General features: G+C 32.4%; 1 protein-coding gene across 2 annotated transcripts in view; it reads right to left on the bottom strand.

Annotated features, from left to right (window-relative positions):
• The window catches only part of LOC140063622 (transformation/transcription domain-associated protein-like), a 111,102-nt gene that overhangs the window by 54,018 nt on the left and 36,007 nt on the right, over nt 1-21,077 (bottom strand). For both annotated transcript variants that reach the window (XM_072110044.1, XM_072110045.1), the window contains 14 exons: nt 19,952-20,052; nt 18,285-18,556; nt 15,086-15,283; nt 14,479-14,667; nt 10,913-11,149; nt 10,509-10,605; nt 10,108-10,229; nt 9,636-9,806; nt 9,126-9,317; nt 8,351-8,470; nt 8,103-8,195; nt 6,609-6,856; nt 4,486-4,597; nt 3,619-3,771 (listed from right to left, as the gene is read on the bottom strand). In XM_072110044.1, the coding sequence (XP_071966145.1) occupies nt 3,619-3,771; nt 4,486-4,597; nt 6,609-6,856; nt 8,103-8,195; nt 8,351-8,470; nt 9,126-9,317; nt 9,636-9,806; nt 10,108-10,229; nt 10,509-10,605; nt 10,913-11,149; nt 14,479-14,667; nt 15,086-15,283; nt 18,285-18,556; nt 19,952-20,052 (2,305 nt within the window). The remainder of the gene's footprint in view (nt 1-3,618; nt 3,772-4,485; nt 4,598-6,608; nt 6,857-8,102; nt 8,196-8,350; nt 8,471-9,125; nt 9,318-9,635; nt 9,807-10,107; nt 10,230-10,508; nt 10,606-10,912; nt 11,150-14,478; nt 14,668-15,085; nt 15,284-18,284; nt 18,557-19,951; nt 20,053-21,077) is intronic.

The raw sequence follows: 21,077 nt of genomic DNA, 5'->3' as shown, positions 1-21,077 counted from the left end.
TAAAAAATATATAAATCAATAATTAAAAACATGAAAGAAAGAAGAAACACATATCTACATTATCAGTTAAATCATAACAAGTGAAAAGTACTAATTGACAAAAAGGATAAGATTGCTTTTTACTAGAACTATGTTCACACATACTGAATAATATAATTCCGGAGTTATTTTACTCTTTCATACCTCCAAGGATAGGATAGTATACAAATAATGAATGTTTATGAGTGCAATGGTACAAATAATGGCACGAGGTGAATGATGAAAGGTTATATCAACGAGGCAAAGCCGAGTTGATATAACCTTTCATCATTCACCAAGTGCCATTATTTGTACCATTACACGAATACAAAACATTCATTATTTGTTTTATATAACATCTAGACGTTTTTTTTTCGTACACAAAAATGTTTCAAAAAGTACTATTTAACGATCGTTGAATAGTGCGTACTATTGCACGCCATGTGACCCACATTCGTCCAATCAAATGACAGGAATTTATATAGGTGTTATATAAAATACAATATCAGCCGCCACAATTTAACTCAGATAGAACACAATTTAACTCAGATAGAACACAATTTAACTCAAATAGAACACAATTTAACTCAGATAGAGCACAATTTAACTCAGATAGAACACAATTTAAATCAGACAGAGCACAACTAAAATTTACTCTAGTAGCTAGATCAACTTTCGTATGCACTTTGAGGTCCAGAGAATTTGACTTCAGAAATTGGTTTAGGATGGTCAAACAATCATTATTGGCTTGGTTACACATTTTGAAAATGTGGCGAAAGGTCAAAAGGTCAGGGTGAAAGGTTATCAAACTAAACACCAATAGGTCCTTAAATCTCGACAACCACTGGTCACAGCGAGGTAATTTTGGTCTCAAATTGATCAGAAGGTATACATTTATATTCAGTCTAATGGGACATTTTAGTTAAAAATGACCGGAAATGCCATTTCTGACCTTTGACCCACACCCCAGGGCATGTATGTATCTCCGTAACTACTGATCGTAGACACTTGAATTTGGTCTTAAATTGTTTGAAATAAACATTTTGTTATTTGTAGCACATTTTTAAAAATGTTACAAAGGTCAAAGGGTCAAGGTCAAAGGTTATATGAACAAATATAAATAGATACTTGTATCTCGGCAACCACTCGTCGCAGCAAGTCAATTTTAGTCTCAAAATGTTCAGAGGCATGCTTTCATATTCAATCTAATGGGACATTTTAGTCAAAAATTATCAGAAATGCCATTTCTGACCTTTGACCCACATATCATGGCATCTTCATATCTCTGTAAGTACTGGTCGTAGAAACTTAAATTTGGTATCAAATTGTTCGAAATATACATATTTACATTCATTGTAATAGAAAATGTGGTTAAAAGATGAACAGAAATACTATTACTAATGTTTCAAACAAAAAACATATCTCTACATAACTTATCTTTAGACAGTAATGTTATGCAATAACTGATACTTTAAATTGTTTCAATTTCAAGTACTAGTTATTGCTGTCCCCAAGAACATTTTGATAGAAACGTCAAGCTCAACAGTTCTTTTCAGAATGCTAGAAGTAACTTGCCATGTGTATCCGATTAAACTCCCCGGGCATTTATTGTTCAAAAGGATTTTTTGGGGGAGGGGAGGCATCTTTATTTGGGGTATAATATGGTAATATGTATAATCAAATAAATACCACCTAGATGTAAAAAAAAATACAGCACAATTAATATCAAAAAGTGAAAAAAATGCTTGGTAAATTGTAGATTATGGTAGTTAATGTAATGTGTTGTGATACAATTATTGTGTAAATGCATGTGGCGGGCGTATTCCACACGATGTTCTATTGGAGGGAATGGTGGCGTTTATTTGAGGGAGGCTTTTATTCAAAGTGGGTGTTAATTCGAATAAATACTCTAATTTTAATAATTATAATTCGCTTCTCAACTGATTTACATGATTCGTTTTCTTCTTTATGCTTTTTAACGAAATGTTTCTGTCTTTTAGAATAAAAGTGACACTGTCATAGATAACATTAAATGGATCTTCTCCTCCAGGTGCCAGTATAATGATATAAAACAATGACATATCATTATCCTGACACGATTGCACTCATAATGGATCTTCATTCTATCATCTGTTTGTTTGTGACTACAATTTGACAACAATCTTTTGCATATTTTTAAATGCCAATACATAGTTTCATTACTATTGTACAATATGTCCAGCTTTCCTGAAAACACCCTTGTGTACAGTGTTGTAGTATGATTTTATCATGATAACTTCTGATGCTTTTATTGTCAATGAATTCAGTACCTAAAACATGTCCAAGTTTCTAGTGGTATTGATAATAAATCTCCAGAAACATATATTGTTTTATTATCTACAGTACACTGGGAACAGATGTGTATAATATACACCGACAAAACTTATACATATTATGTATAAGTTTTGTCGGTAACATTCAAAAATATTATGCAACAGTGTGACGGAATAATGACAATGAATTGGTCTATTATAGTTGTCTGTGATACCTTTTATTACATGATTGTACTTGCAACAGGATATAATGAGGTTTAATCCAGTTATTATTCTTATTATATTAATTAATTTTTTTTTTATCTGGGGTGTATTTATTTGATTATACATGTTACCATTATTACACCCAAACAAAATAAACGCCTTCCCTGAATAACTAAATGCCCGGACCTTTTATTCGGTTAACTATGGTAAGTTACTTCTAGCATTCTTAACTGTTGACCTTGAGTATTTATTCGAATTAACACCCGCTTTGAATAAAAGCCTCCATTCCCTCCAATAGAACATCATGTGGAATAAACGCTCCGCCACATGCATTTACAAAATAATTGTATCACAACACATTTCATTAACTACCATAATCTACAATTTACCAAGCATTTTGACATAATTTTAATTTTATCATTTTTTGTGGAGGGTATTTTTCAAGATGGACATCCATTAGACAGTGTATACCACGATCGGAAAACACCTCTATTTGGGGCAAATCGTTGAACCTAAATTCGTTTTAATCGTCAATAACTAATTATCTAACTTAATTTAATTAGTAAACAGGGTTACATCAGGTGGTTAAAATCAGTACCGAAAGTACGAACCAACTTTATATAGCATCGAGTAAAAATTCTAGAAGTAAGGCGCGATTTACCGAATTTTGCCCTTACGTAAATTTATATATAGATAACTAGTAGTAGCCTGTGCTCCACACGGTCTCTTTATTTCATTGTTCATTTCACTTTTGTAATTACAATGTGGTCTAGTTTTGACATAGTGGTACACAATAGAGAAAGTTCAAATTACTGTTATTTTTTCTGCCTTTTTTAGTGTTTATTCTTAAAATTTAGAAAGTATTTATTATAGCCCATCGTGTGCGGCCCCTCAATAAACAGTGTGCCAAATGTGTAGTACCATTTATCAACTTTGGAGGAGAAACAAAAAATTATGGGAAAAATTTAGTAGCATTAATATATAGAGAATAATAATAATTTAACTCAGATAGAGTGTTCATGTAGAATATTACAACAGCAGTCAAAGTACTTGTTGGTGTTCTTACCAATGATTTTTTACTCACCTCTTCTCCTTCTTTCTTGTCAAAAGAAGCTGCAAACATTGGAATGATAATAAATTGGAGAGCTTTACCCTTCAATATCTGAGGAAAATTTTGGTCATGGAATAACTCCACAAACTTGAGGAACACCTGTCGTTTCTGGTTGACAGAATAACCCTTTAATGAAAAAAATTGTATTAATTTACCATATTACTGTATTACTAAATAATATGATGACTCAAGAATAAAATAAATGAAAGCACTCAGATACTGAGTACATAAAATATATAAAAATATCAAGGAAAATTATATTCGGAGAGAGAGGGATCACTATTTTATGATATTTCGGCTTCATGTAAAAGAATACAGAGGCCGTGCTATTTCATTTTCAGCTCATAAGCTTTTGTGATGTCAAAAATATATAAATTTTCCTGAAAACTAATAGGCATGTTCTGTAAGCATACCTATTCAGGAAGATGACTTAAAAGTTGTGGACGCTATCGTGCAAACCAACAAACCAAGCCAGTACTATACTTAGCAAAATTCTATTTTTTCAAGTAGTAAGCATTTATTTATAAAGGTAACATAACTTTTAAGTTTACAATATTCAATTTAAACATGCCTGAATAAAGTTAAAAAATCAAATAAATGAAGTACTTTATGTGTTAAAGCAGAATTAGCATGTATATTGGTGCAGTAGTAACAGTCTGAAAAATCTTTGCCATTTTTTGCAAGAATCCGTATTTCTACCCACTACAACAACTGATTTTAGTCACAGTTATTATGCTTTCCCATGGTAAGTCAATAAACAGAAACAAAATTACAATTATAGGGTAAAATAAGATAAGTCCCAACTGAGGATTTTATAATTATGTTTTTAAATTTCAATACCTGAGCAACTCTGTCCTCAAGGAAGTTCTTGAAAAAGACAAAGTTTGGTAGGTAGCGATTGATGAACACTCGTAGAAGTTGAAACAGTAACTCAATATCTTCTGTATGGTGCCTAAAGAAAAAAGCAACATAATGTAAATAGCATGATTAGTACATTTTTATCTTTTCAAATTTAAAATTTATTCAAAAAGCCTCCAAGACATGTTACAGAGTCTGTGACATTTGGATTACAATTATCGAGGAACCGGTGGTGTTCGGAATAATGAATGAAGTTTTCTAATTCGGATTGACTTTCAAACCATGAGATGTGATATACTGATTAGCACAGTTATATCAATTCGAGCCTTGCATCCCTTCTCGATAAGCTTAGCTCCACTATATACCAGAACAATTAAAATTAAGCCCAAAGTTCCATAGTTTAATGAAGAAATTAAGGAAGCTAAATGTTTAAAGCGACGAGCGGAAAGGACATGGTTGCGTACACACCTTAAAAAAAATGGTGATCATGATAAATACAAGGTCCAAATTGGACACTTTTAAACCAAATTGTCTATCAACAATTATTGATGAAAATTGTGGTAACCAGAGGAAATTATTTTCCGTAATGAAACAGCTTCTAAATAAGAAAAGAAATACACAGTATCCGAAGTCGAAGGATAAAAAAGATCTGGCAAATAAAATGGGTGATTTTTTCATTCATTGATAAAATCAAAAGGATTCACGAGAAAATTGAAATTGCTGCCAACATCGATTGTAATTGAACAAGTAGATGTTCTTTTACCAATCATAAACACTATTATTAAAAGTCATTTGAACTTGCTATTTTTCCAGATAAATATTTTTTTTTGTCTTGTGTGTTTTTCCAGATAACTTAAAATATAGCGTCATCAAGCCCCTACTTAAAAAACCAAACCTAAATGATATGCCTATTAGTAATTTAAATTATCTTGTGGGGTGGCGCTTGTTATTTACATAAAACACTTCTACCCTTTTTGATATTATTAAACTACATTTACCAAAAGGAGCTACGCCGACGATACCCAACTCTACGTGTCTTTCAAAGTAAAACACGCTCAATTTCCGCTATTACGAACTGTGTATTAGATATCCAAAATTGGATGTGTGAGAACAGACTACTTTTGAACACAGGTGAAACCGAGTTATTGTTAGTTGGAACACGCCAACAATTAATGAAAGTAGGTAATATTGACATTGAGATTGGTCATGTCAGAATTAAACCCATTTATAATGTAAAAGACCTCAGTGTTTATTTTGATAAGAATATGTCAATGGCAAAAAACATGAGCAAAGTTTGCTGTAGCGGTTTTCATCAGCTACACAATATTAGAAGAGTCTCTAAATATTTAAATTCATCTGCACTTGCTACTTTGATTCATTCATTTATTACAAGTAGACTCGACTATTGTAACAGTTTGTTTTAAGGATTGCCTAATAACTAGACTCAGAAACTACAAAGAATTCAAAAATTCAGCAAAATGCAAAAAAACACATATATTACCCCAGTTACACTGGGATGGGGAAGAGGATGGGAAGAACAATTTTGAAATATATTCTCCATCAACTCAGTAACGAAGTATTGTTTTAAATGTTTTATGGCCTATCAATACTATACCACTAAACACAGTAGGCCCTAAAACAGTTACGATTTAATAATTTTTTAAAACTGTCCCTGTTATAGAAATAAAGTACATGTAACATTACACCACTATGACGTTTATATTTTTTATAATTTATTAATTAATACAAACGTTGAGAAGTTATTTCTGCAACCCGGTTTTTGTTAAGCTAACAAGGAGAAAGCCATCAGCATAACAAAATACATTAAAGGAGTAGAGGAGAAGTAAACAAGAATTACAATACCACACTCAATAACAGAACATAATTCAGATACCATATCCCTACAGACCTCCTTCTGTAATATTATTATACCATGTTACCATGTTCTTACCAATTGCCAGACCAAAAAAAAACTTTGATAGGAAACAAAAAATTAAACGTTTAAGGACAGACTTTTAGACCACTTCTGGCTAGTGTTACATTCACAATTATCACAATTAGAAACTACTGTAAAAGCACTTGTTGGTTTACAAACAAAAACTTACTCTATGTAGTTTAAAAGGCACTTGACCAGAAGTTTGGGTTCATTCCAGTGTATCACTCCTACGTTGTCCACACGATGCCGCTCTTGGAATTGATCTGACGTCCAAATTCGTTTAAGATGATTGGCCAGGACAGGCTGTTTAGGCAACCAATCAGGCGAGTACTTGACAAGAATTGCGATGATTTGAATTGTCTGGTACTGTAACTCGAGGCGGTTCAAACTATTTGGACTGCTTGGACGTGCAGTTGTCTACACAATAAATAATCATTAAAAGTCATCAAAATCACTTTTAATTTTCAATGTAGCCTTATTTCTATATGTTTAAAGTTGATAAACTTAATTTAATTAGTATTATTTTTTAGTAATCACTATGGACTACAATAAATGTTAATTTGCCTGCTCGCTAGATAAGAGCTGCCATGAGCTATGCCTATTTAGGTGTCATCGACAAACTATTCCAAACCACAGACGCGTTCAGTTATATAGACGCATCTCATTGACCGTCTTCCTAATTATCGAACAAATATTAATGAGATACACACAACGCGGAACGGTCTAGCACCGTCTGGATGGAAGTGCATCGTTGAGATGCATGCACACCGATTCAGAATAATAGTCTAATATTAATTTTTGGAATATACATACCATATTTCTTTTTGTTTTAGTCATATTTTAGCCAACATAACCACTATTTCAATCAAATAACGTTGTTTTGGCCAAACTCATCAAATCGCTAGCTCTAGGCCTAGTCATGTACTTATAATAGTAAAGAATTACGGAAAAGTAAAATGCAATTTATCCCTACAAACGTGATTTCTTGTAACTTGGGGATTCCCCTGCTCCCATCCTACGGCAGCTGTAGAAACGCACGATACTGGTTGAGAGCAAAATACATGTGATAAACACATTATTAGGCCATGTTTTTAAGCTTGAACGGGAATCAAGACGTATTTCTATTTAAATAACATTGTAAAACCGGTCGACGAAGTCGAGGGCAAAGATATGTGGTTTCTTTTTGTCTTCCCTTCACATAGTAAATTTTAGGGATTCTCTATTCACTGGTTTGTGATAATGTACCACAAATGAGATCAGATAATAATAGATGCGCTTGCCAAGACAGGGCTGTAAAACGACCGATAAACTAGTACAGGGAGCACAAAAAATACCTGAGTTTATTGAAAATAGTGCTGTGTAGTCGAGGGCAAAATACACCTGGTCTATTACATTTTCACGCCGGAACTTTTCATGCTTAGCTATTGGGAAACGGAATAAACACATCCAGGCAGTCGACTCACGGATGGAATCAAACATCGTATATTTTCAGGGAACAATAGAAAACGCGTCTCTGTGGTCTGGAATAATTTGTGAATGACACCTTACTGGTCTCATCTTAGGCTACAGACTTACTATTGCTAATTAAAAAAATCAGTATTATGTGCAATTGACAAAAACATCTTTTACATGAGTATAATATATTATCAACCTTCATACTAACCTGAGGTTTGGCAAAAGCTAGATTAACAAGCTTTGCTTGGTTGCTCTGAACTACCTTTCGGAGGTCTACAGCTTCTTCTTGTTTCAACATGTGCTTTAAACAGTAAGAAAACATTACTTTTACTTTACTTGCATTACGCAGGAATTTTCAAAATTATACACAGATTAATTGCAACTTTGACTAGGGTAATAAAATCCTGCTCAAGTAAAGTCAACAGATCATTTTATCATGATCTTGTTTTTACTTACTGCAAATAGTTTGTTGTATTGTTGCTCCTTGAGGTTGTTTTCATGAAGAAAAAAGTCAACTGTCTGTTGAGGATATCTTACTAGATACTTGATCAATGGCTTACGTAGAGGACTTCCAATCTATAACATTAATAGGAATATTCCATAGTATACAAATAAGGAATGTTTATGAGTGTAATGGTACAAATAATGGCACAAGGTTAAATTTCAGCAAGGCAAAATACTATTAATCTTTTAATAATGCACGCCATGTGACCCACAATCATCAATATTTAAGTGTTATAATATACGATATCCTTATCATTACACATGATAATCCAAGTCATTCTGTTCTGGGTATATTTGACCTCTGCCAGCTGCATATGTGACATTTAAAAATAGACGAGAATTTCTGAACACATGGCCATTCGAAAAAGAAAGTGGCCTAAAAAATATGTTTTGAGAAAAATTTCCATTCTAACATATATCGGCTTAGGTTAAGCAATCTATCTAAAATAACAGCCTAAAGTGAAACAAATTGCAAACAGAGATTTTTCTTGTTTAAATGGTCACATATGATGAGGAGATCAAAATTTGAGCATCACACCTCTGTCACTCATCCAGATGATATGCAAATTAGCTTAAATTTGCAAATTAGGGTGAAATTACAGGGTTACTATATATCTAAAAACTGTACAGCTGGCAGAGGTCAAAGATACCCAGAATAGTTAATAATTTTTGATACATAAATGGATCTTTGCTTTGATCTAGTGATCAATCTTTAAAATCTCTTTACCTCCATCATAAGAACCTTTTCTGCTCTGATGGTCAATATAACAAGAGGTTCAAGAAGCTTCAGAGATGCAGCAGCTATTGTGTGGAACATGTTTAAGATGGCAGAGCATATCTTGATGCTCTGTGCATTGGTCCGAGTATTTCCACCTTTCATTGCAATGATGGATACTTCAAGCCATTTCTTCAAGTGTGCCTAAAAATTAATTAAAAACTATTATATACACAAAATACTAATGTTTTGCTAAATATTTAATTTTTCTAGCCATCAATAGTTCTTAATAATCGTAAAACCCTTGTTTCAAACGATTGCAGATTTGTATGTAAGCATGTGTGATCTCATACAACATTTACTGGCCAAAATGGGCCAGAGACTGGCTTTTATTGTTACAGATTTCACTGGCTATTGCTGTCTATTTTCCTAACCATCTTTAAAAAGGAATTTTAAGCAGAATCTAAACCTTCCTTGTGTTGATTATATTAGAAAAAATGTCTTCAAACACAGAATACTCACCAATAGCTGTTCACATAACTTCTCATTGAAAGCATTTGGAAATAGTTGAGTTAGACTATGTAATCGCTTTATGATGTTCAGGTTCAAACTTCGATGATCACCCATTAAAGACAACAGAGGGCGCACATTGGACCGCACTAACTCCATGTCAACTGGATGACCAGCAATAAACTTTTTAAAAAAATGGATTTATTATTAAAAGTTACTTATCTTGCCCTATAAACAAGAGGTTTGAATCTTTAAAGTACCCACTAACAATGTGTATTAATACCACAATCATTTCCATCATATGTTCCGAATATGAGCACTGTTTCTATAATTTGACAACAATGATGAACAACAGTGATGATTGAAAATTACATGGAATGACGAGAAAAGATAAACATTTATTTCCACTTTCAAGTATTATTTAATGAAGATGTGATGAATGGGAATATACAACAACACAGGGCTGTATAGCTAACAATCTTACCTTCTTCATACATTCAGTTCCAGCTTCTTGTAACTCGGTGTTTGATGAATTCAGAGCTTTGTACAATGTATTAAAGATTTTCTCACGAACTTGTGGTAGGTAGAAGCATGCAGCTAGTGCTCCTAAAAACAACAAGGGAAAAATACCATTACATATTCAAGGAACAGATTATTTGGGACACCTAAATGCTATTGGGTTATCTAAGAAATTATAGTGAAATTCATTTTTATCCAGTCTATATGATTTTGCCACAAATCAAAAAGACAAGCAAAAGCTCTGTCTATATGATTAAACTAGTTAGACAAAAAAAAGTGTTATGTCCAATGTTGGAAATAGACTGTATAGCAATAAGTGAAAATGAAAAAAGTAAACATGTAATAAATGATAAATTTGTGACATACTCAATGCACTGATCCTGAGTGGTATCAGAGAGGAGACAGACTTGTAGCATGGTAACTTGTTCAACACTGCATCTTCTGCTTCACATAGATTCATTAACTACAAAATCAATAAATAAAAATGAAGAAATAAAACAAGAGTATGTTGAATAATTTGTATTTTACAGTGGTTGATATTAGGATAGGCTTTGTTATATTAAAAAATAAATGTGGTTGTAAAACTAGAATTTCAAGACTTCCTCCATAACCCGAGTAAAAAATCTGATTATTATTATTACCTAAACCACATGTGTCGATACTGTCTTTTAAATTTTGGCTCTATGTTACTTGGTGTAAGATATCATGACGCCAGCTGTTTGCAGGAAAGATCATTTGGCACATAGATTTTCGCCAATTAGCTAACATACCTCAGTGAAGAAGACTTTATGTTCCATGATCTCCAGATTGATAGTGAACAGCCTAGGTTGTAATGTAGTACAGAATGTATTACCGTCCATGAGACCCATTTGAGCATTAGCTGGTTGGTGCCTCAGCAAATGCTTCTTAGGTGGTATCATGTCTGCTAAAACCTCTTTATGAGGATCCATAATCTCTGTCACACTCTTGCCAGTGATCTCAGCTATTTGTCTCAAGGAGTTCATAGCCTAGTAACAAAAACGTAGTAGATTTTGGATATCTGTATCTTGTTGCCATAGTAACAGTTATTTTAAAAATTACAGCATTTTCTTGTAATTTTTCCTATTATTTCACTGTCAAATAATGTAAACGTTGATTTCAATAACTCTTAAATGGATTGTTGAAATTTAATTTAATTTTTAATACAAGATGATGAAACCTATAAACAAACTGTATGTAAGCAAAAAATTGTTGGTCGGGCATGGGAATCCTTATTTTCAATAGGCATGTTTTTACTTTTGGTAAAAAAATCTAATTTTGGCCAAAGTTTGGAGCTTCACAACGTCTATGGTAACACTTGAATTGCGTTGTTCTTGATTATATATATATTCTATGAACCTTGTGTGAATGGATAAAAGGCAAAAAACTTTGGGGAATGCATTTTTGTTATACTGATGTAACAAAAGTTTTTTTCTGATTTCAGGATATGTTATTTGTAAAGTAATGGCATAAAATTTGAACTGAATTCAAATTGAAATCAAATATTAAAACCGAAATGTAGAGCAGACATTACTCTATACATTGATATAAAGAATTAAATGTTTGAGCAAGAAAGACTGTACTTATGGCTACTTTTTTATTAAGCCCTACACAAAATTATTGAATAATCTGAACTCAGTGTTTTGTTAACTTGTGTACATATTCATAGCTTAAACATGTGCATAACGATGCTTAAATGAATCAGAGTATATGCCTATCATATATTATATATGAGAATTTTAGATATATTAGTCATATCTTAAAAATAATGTTTTAGATGTAAATGTTCATTATTTAAAGATGTCACCCTGAAAAAATATTTTTTTTACATTTTTTTGTTGAATATGCCATTTTAATATCATATAATAGATATCCACTTTGACCAAAAGTTGGATATAAAAAAAAAATTATTTACCTGAAAAAACTGTAATTTAAAGAAAAAAATAATGAAATTGGCTGTCAGCTACAAAATAACCTATTCAAAGTCTGATGTAATTAATCTTCAATTTTCATGTTTTACATCTTTTAAAAAACATTACCTTATGTCCTTATGTGACGTCATTAATTATCTAATTACAATCAACTTACATCAAAATAAAGAGACATTGCTTTATACACTGATACCAACAATTATGAGCAAGGAAAACTGCACTTACAGATATTTGTGTTACCTACCCCAAAAATATGGAACAATGATTGGTATAATTAGAAATGCGTTAAGGATGAGAATATTTAATGTTAACATCGATTGTGTTCACTGGATATAGGTAGGCATACATATAAAGATATCAAAAAATGTACATAGTGTAGACCTCTCGTACCATGTACTGTATTTTGTTGCTTGTAACTCGTTTTTCCCTTCTCTACTTCAATGCTTAAACTTGTGTTCATGTCAAGAACTTATTCACAAGATTGCAAACAGAATAGACCACTTTCATTAGTCTAGTGTGCAAGGCTATCAAACAACTTGATAGCCTCAGTCTGTGTCCCTTCTAGGTTACATTTTCCTTGAAGTTCTCTTTTCTATAAATATATTGGGTTGGATGAAACATATCGGTCACAATGTACTTCATCGGAGTGAAAATCTAAATTATAAACTATGAACTAATCAGATAATATAACAAATATTACGTTATAATTTACAGTCCCTTTTATTTTTATGCAAAAAAATAAAGAATACTAAAATCGAACAATGAAAAGTCATTTTGTAGTTTTAATCAGGTTATTTAAAAAATAATGATTTAGCTTATAAAAAATAAAAAAGAGTAAATCAAATACAAACCTATTTCAGACAATGGGCTGTCAGTTTACTACTCTTTTTTTAAAATTATGATTTTATTAGGTTAAATAATTTTTTGTCAAAGTGAATAACTATTGTGATATTAAAATGGCTTATTCAACAATAACAAAAAAAGTGTGTGTGGAGGGGGGGGGGGGGGGGGTTGGGGTCATTTAAGCCTTTGACCTTTAACCTTATGTCTCCAGAAGAATGTTATTTTAAAGCTTTAAGGCCACATTTATATTTTACCTAATACATTCTTATTCAAAATTAAATTAGTTATTCTGAATCTTAAGGATAATGTTTATATGTCTTTAAAACATTCTTTATAAAAAACTTAGTGGTTAAAGAGATAATTAGGGACAAAGTTTTTTAATGGCAGCCATTTTGAATTTATGGAAAATAGGTAATTACTAATAAACAAACCAGGGTAGATTTTAGATACTAATCTATATATAAGGCCTATATTTTAGTATATTTTAACAAAACAAAAACAAAAACATTTTGGACTGAAAAAGCTATACCACCTATTTCTATATTACAAATAACATGAGAAAATGCAAATTTTTCTAGAAACACTACACAGAAATCACATGATTCCCCACGATATTTATTATGGAAACAGCAAGAGTAACCATTCAATCAACCATGCCTGCACCATGGTTGCTGATAAAGCGTTACCATCAGAGTTATAGCCCTTTGAAAAACATAAAAAAATGTCCATGAATGAAATTCCTGAAAACACCGCCTAAGAAAAATAATGGTATCTCCTAAATTCAATAATTGATTTACATACATTTTTGTTATACATTAGAGCAAGATTGGTACAAAAAGATTTCACAAAAACAATTCACAAATTCTTGTTTGTGTTTCATAGGTGCCATATCTAAATAAGGGCAAAATTCACATGCCAAAATCGTAAAATTTGCTTTTCTTTGTCAAAAATATCTGAGTTTTGTTATATTTGCCTAAAGTGTGATTAATTACCAAAGTATGAAGAAAATCTATTTTTTGGCATTTGCCACTTTTTAATGAAAGAGGTTGATATTTGTAGACAACCGTTCTTAAATGTTTTTATTGAATAAAGAATGAAGAGAAGAAGATGTGTGTAACATACCAACAAATATACCAGTATTATGTTTTTATAGACTTAATTAGACTTTTATAGAAATAATAATATGAATTTGTAATGCGCCAATTCCAGCAGAAGTGATCAAAGCGCAGTGTATGAGAGAGCTCAATTTGAAAGAAAAAGATGAGTTTTCAAGGCAGATTTAAAGGCGATGGTAGAAGAACATGATCTAATAGATGCGGGTAAGTCATTCCATAAGCGAGAGGCAGCAGAAGTAAAGGTGCTTAGGCCATACGTTTTAGTATTAAAAGTCGGAATGGAAAGAAGATTTTTTGAAGACGAGCAAAGGCGTCTATTTGACTATGTTTAATCATAAGCAAGAATTATTTAGTTTTGTTTATATCTAATACAAATGCATTATGAAAAGAAAAGGCAGAAAAAGAAATTGAACCAAGATGTAGACATACCTGTTCTCGCACTGTTTGGTTAGGAGAGGTTGCTTCTCGTACAAGTTCTTTTGTAACCTCACGGAAGGCCTTTGTTTTGGCTTCTACTATATTGGGATCTTTCTCGTCTTCAGCTGAGAGGGGTGAGGCGCATATTTGCAACAAGGCTTCAAGGTCAGATTTTGCATGGTCTAAAGCTCCACTGGAAACCTTTTTAAAACAAAGTAAAGTACTGTAATGTATTGTAATATACTGTAACAATAAAGCATTTTGCTCAGTAATGTCTTAGGATTTTCCTTATATTTATTACCTATCTTACCCTCTTGACTTGGTTTGTTTCCCACTCTATAAATGATTTCATTTTCTTGCTGTTGAATGTGTGTATAGGTAAACATTTATATTTATGTTTAATAAGTTAATCTTACTAAGTGTGTACAATTCTTTAAAATTGTACTTTTTTTGTGAATTTTAATGTAAAGGTAAAGCATAACAGGCATAAAAACTAAACCAACATCATTTTCATTCATAAAAAGAAAACCATAAATTAAATGATGGATATCTTAATTTAACAGGCAAACAAATTTATTAATGATCCAAATAATAGATAAAAAACATGCATATGTAATACCTCTTTGGTGAGATCCATCATAACAAAGAAGATGGCTTTGAGGAACTGGTAAAGGTGGTTGAACACCCAGATTGTTGACATCCTCTCCATCATAAACTTAATAGCAATACATCCACCAAGTTTAGCATACCAGGCTCTCTCATAGCAGCAACCACACATCTTCTCCACAAGGTAGTCAAAAATAGGTAAGCTACAGGCCTACATATTTAAATAAATAACCAAATCATTACAATGATAAACATAACTAGATTTGAACTTAGTTCTTAGTTCTTTGTGACCTGAAAAAATAAATGTTAGTGTGCCCTCTATCCTCAGGGGCGGTCGCAGGACTATTTTAAGGAGGTTGCCCAAGAGTCCTCAGAGGGCCGTAGATACCGAGTATTTGCGCCACAGGTCCCCCCCCCCCCCCTGTGGCGAGGGAATTTTTGTTAAATGACACCCCTAGATGTGGCCGGAAATGGTACTCTCGCATGTAAAATTCATGATAAATAGAAATGACACTCTATATCGGGCTACAGTAGCAAACAGATCGTATCACGCCTGGTTTTCCGCCAGTAAAACACAAGCGACAAACAATGGGAAAACATTTTTTGCGTTCAATGTGAAGGTCAGAGGAGGTCCCCGACGAAGGTACTTCCGGTAATGTAATAAATTATAGGAATTCAAATCAATTAATACAAATGAATTATTATCAATTAATAACTAAAACAATAAAAAAAAAATATGTGAAGATGCTGCTATAAATATATTGAGCAAAACGTTCAATTGTATTATTTTGAAATAAATGCTAAATAAGTCAGTAAAGCCACAATTTCCAAAATTCAATTTCATTTATCCACTATAAACTGTACAACCACACTCGAGAAAAGAAAATATGATCAAAATTTGCAAAAAGAAGCAATTTAACACTGTTTTTTCAAAGCTCGGAACGTACGTAAATATTATGTAGGGAAATGAAGATAAATATGGTACTACGGAAATACTTAAATGATGGGGAATCCCTACCAAAATGCCATGATTATGGAGAAATCAACGACATATATGACATAATTTACCACGAACACAGTGTGTAGTGGCCTTTCGTACCTTCTCGTGGACACAAGCAATCCAAACAAACAACAAAAACGCTGACCGCCGGTAAATTATGCACGGTTAATTTTGCGCTGCAGTTTGTCAATTTACATAGGCCTATAGTCTTTTCCAACCCTGGTCTTCTATAACGTTAATAGTTAATATATAATATGATGAAATGGGATCTAAATTTTAATTAGTGGCAGAAAAAAACATTTAGTATGAAATTTAGGGTGCCGCCCCTGATCTTGTTTCTATGTATAATACAGTATACACTATACATACAGTGCAGAATAGGTGAAAATAACAGGACCCATTTTTTAACATCATGACATCTTCGAAATGAAACTCGTAGATAGAAAAGAATCATCTGAGCAAGAACATTAACGTGTTGAAGAAATTTGGATATGTAGAATATAGATGCGTGCTCTTTTAAATGTGATGAACAATGACGCAAAACATGAAAATACGACTCTTAAAATTCAACTGGCCATATGATGACATCACAACATCCGATGCGCACAATTTGTATATGAATTTGTATCTACAGTTCAACAGCTTCCAGAAAACGTTTTAATCATGAGTATCACTTTTCATTCTAAGGAGCTATAACATATTGAAATTTACTGTAATGATGAAAAGTAATTCACGCTTTGGAAACATGATGACGTCATAAAAAATAAAAAAATTTTAAATCATGCGAAAAACAATTGATTGACCTAGAAAATATCAAAATCAGGGGGAAAATGGAATACGGAAGTGGAGATGTGCTCTATTAAATGCGATGAGCTATGACGAAAGAGACAAAAATCCTATATTTTATATTTGAGTGGTCATACGATGATGTCACAATGTCCGGTTAGCCATATTGATGAATGATCCGATATCTACAACTCATCAACTTCCAAAATATGTAATAAAAATAAACTTCACTGTTTAGTCTAGAAACTATGACTGTTTAAATAAAGGCATAATTTTTTTGAACTTTTTCATCAAAAACGAGCGCGTATTGTCATGCTCGTATGACATGATTTTAAGTATTAACTGTTTAAAAGTTGGAAAAATTACTAGAAAAGGCTGGAAAAACAATTCACGCGAAAAAATGATGTTATTGTAATGTTATGCAATTCTGACGTTATTAAAAAATAGGAGGTGCACAACTTCATGCCCATATGTTGACAGTTATAAAATGTTATGTTTACACATTTTAGAGATACGCGAGACACAAAATTGACAGAAAGAAAGAATAACACAGAAAATGAAAGCACTTGAGTGAAGTACTTGGCAAAATATATCCACGGGGCATGTTGAATGATACATTTTTTTGCTTTAGGTATTAGCTTTACATGGTTCAAATCCTGCTGGGGTTTATAATTTGTTTAAATAATTTTTAATACAAACAAACTCCATCAATGTAACAATGACTTTTCTAAAATCAAGATTGACCAGGAGTTGAAGAGTGTCTTGAAGCTGTGCCAATTTTCGGCGCCCCTGCCTTAACCCATGGAGTACTTGACCCTTGGAGTAAACCTAACCGCTCGACCAGTCGACTAATATGTTGGTCCATATCAAAGAATATGTCTGTGTTAAAAGAAGACAGAATGCGTGCTATTCAATATATCGTATCGTGTCAAAATGTTATTTTGCCAAGTAAAAAAGATGATTTCATACAATAACAAGGAGTTATCCGCCAAGTGCGGATACCTTAAAAAAAAGAAAAGAAGATATTGATCTTTGACAATCACAAGGGTTATCCGCAACTTTGTTGTGGATAACCAATAAAATATTATTGTTATCCGCTATTCATTGAAAAGGATGCTCATGACATTTAAACAACAAAACAAATAGTAAAAAAACCAATTAACTTCTAAAACAAACAAAAGCAGATATGTGTATTTTGATTTGATGACTTATTTCGATACCATACATAAAGAAAAAACAGATATGAACAAACAAAAAATGCAATATTTTGTATGGTACCAGGGATAGTCCGCTAAATGTATAATCAAGGGGTAAGATAGTCTGTTAGAGTCTGTCATAATAATTATAAATTTATTAAATTTTGAAAAAATATTATACAAAAAAATAAGGTAAGGTGACTTTTATAAAAATAAAAAATACAAATTACCCTTTGTTTAGATCCAAGCACAGTGGTTGCAATATCAATCATAAAGGTCAACGCAACTTGACTCGTTTTACAGAGCTCTTTCTCTGTGTGTGCCATGCAAGTTGCAATTGCATCAATTATGACATGAGGATCCAGTCCTTTTTGTACCTTGTACCGATTTGATATAGGTAGTGGTCCAGCCTGCTGCGTGGTAGCCACAAATGTAAAGTGGCAAACAAGGTTGACCATAAATGGTAATGCACTGGTGCGAAGATCTTTGATTGTTGAAGCAACTAGAATTAAAAGCAAAAGAAGTAAATGATATATCCAATATATGGACCAGGTCTTTGTGTAAGAGACAAAAAGTAGATACAATGTGTACAAACACACAGTCAAGTGCATATTGCGTAGTTGAGAATGCAAGATAAACAACCTTTTTATCAGTTAGAACGTCACTATCTTCATAAGAAGGTTATCCCTTGTCTTTTATGAATATGAAATACTGTATTATAAACTCAAACTGTTTCAAAATTAGGGTTTGGCATGGAGATAGTAATACTGTGTATTAAAGCCAAAAAATCCTTTGCACATAATCATACTACAGTATTTTCCGCTTTACAAGTGGATAACAAATGGTGATGTTTAATTGTTTTCAATATCTATCTACATCAAGATTCCTTTTGGGCACATGACCTATTTATATAAGGTTTTGTCAAGACTGAATAAGTTTTCTTCAAGAATTTTTCCACATCTTACTTTGTACATTTCAGACTAAACCTAATTCTTACTATGCTTCTATTTATTAAATATTAATAACACAACTTGAGAATATCTTCTACCTCAAATCTGAATACCAAATAAACTGTAACTATAATAGTTCAAAATAATTAAAAAAAAATCACAATAGATCAAAAAGGCATTTAAATTAACTTTAGATTATTTTTAGGATTTTGATTAATTAATGGGAACATCTCTACAAGACGCGAAATCGTTGGAAAAAACATAATTAGCCTAGATGAGTTCCAGTTGCCTGGCGAAGTTTCGTATTGCTGTCTTTCAGCCTAGCTAGGCCTAGTAGTAGTTTATGTATTAAAGTTAAGTTAACTTTATATATCAACTCGGCTGTTGCCTCGTTGATATATAACCTTTCATCATTCACCTCTTGCCATTTTTGTACTATTACATTCATAAACATTCATTATTTGTATACTACTGTACATATCATAGCCTCTTATAAACTACTGTACCTATCATAACAGTTAAGGTCTGCTCACATGCTTTTTTATAAACTGTACAATAATGTCATGTAATGTTCACATGCCTTTAGACAAACTATACAATGTATTTTACTGTACCTATCATAGCAGTTAAGGCCTGTTCACATGCCTTTAGACAAACTACACAATGTATTTTACTGTACCTACCATAGAAGTTAAATAAGGCCTGTTCACATGCCTTTAGACAAACTATACAATGTATTCTACTGTACCTATCATAGCAGTTAAGGCCTGTTCACATGCCTTTAGACAAACTATACAATGTATTTTACTGTACCTACCATAGCAGTTAAATAAGGCCTTTTCACATGCCTTTAGACAAACTATACAATGTATTCTACTGTACCTATCATAGCAGTTAAGGCCTGTTCACATGCCTTTAGACAAACTATACAATGTATTCTACTGTACCTATCATAGCAGTTAAGGCCTGTTCACATGCCTTTCTTGACAGGACATCAGAACATTTATACATTGGTTGACTTGCACGTGGTATCTCCCCTCGTGTGAAGCTGCAAAGCAATTAAATTGTTTACATCAAATATTATTCTTTCAAAATTTTCATGATGAACATACTCTAGTAAATTCATGTTGTGTTTCCCAAATGAAATTAAGTAAATTTGAGAATGTCTTGACGTTTCATTACTGCAGAAACAGTTTTAGCACAACAAGCATTCTCACATGACATTCTCTTTATTTCCTTTTGGAAATAAAAATAATATTTAGAATACAATGTGAACTCCTTAAAATGTACCTGAAATGGATTTTTGATTATTTTTTTACTATTAAGTGTTACTGGAAGGTGTATTGTTACAAAATATAAATTTGAAAATCCCAAAAAATTCTTCGGGTTACAAACCAATAGACAATTTACAGTTTTTTGGCTATACCTTTTGAAATCTATAAAAAAATGCTTGTGTTTTGGAAAAACGTATTTAGAATTATTTTTAGATAAAATTATTACCATATAAATGGTTATTCATTGAGTATTAAATGAAAATTTAAACACTCCAAATCATTAGCCTGGCAACGTACAGAGCCATGTGCGTTCGTGTGTATTTTGTGTATTGTTCGTAATTTATTCCTCTTTCCTTAGTTTTTAGTATAGCAGAATTAGATAGTAATATAAGATGATAATTTATTTGTCATGAATTAGGTAGTTCGAAAACGAATTTGATTCATATTTTACTTTGACTATACAATGAGCAGCAAGTTGATATAGCTTTGGCTACATGACACAGAGTCTCGCATAGATGGTGGATCGCCGGCCGAATTGACTCTGGGGCCTAGCCTCTAAGCCTAGTAAAGGTTAGTTTGAGAGGTAGGCCTAGGCCTTCTACATTTGGGATTTAGAACAAACAAAAGTCCATTTTAGGGCACTATATTTCAATAGCATTTGATATTGAATGAATGGTATTAGTTTCAACACTTCACGTACCTCTACCTACCATCAATCATTCACTGACTATCGTGCGGCCTGCTGCATGCAATGCTCCCGTCTCCTCTGTGTATTTGACATCGTCATTAAATAGATGGT

The sequence above is a fragment of the Antedon mediterranea genome, chromosome 1 (assembly GCF_964355755.1).
Source record: "Antedon mediterranea chromosome 1, ecAntMedi1.1, whole genome shotgun sequence".
Lineage (NCBI taxonomy): Eukaryota > Metazoa > Echinodermata > Crinoidea > Comatulida > Antedonidae > Antedon > Antedon mediterranea.
This window is presented reverse-complemented; position numbering and strand designations above follow the sequence as displayed.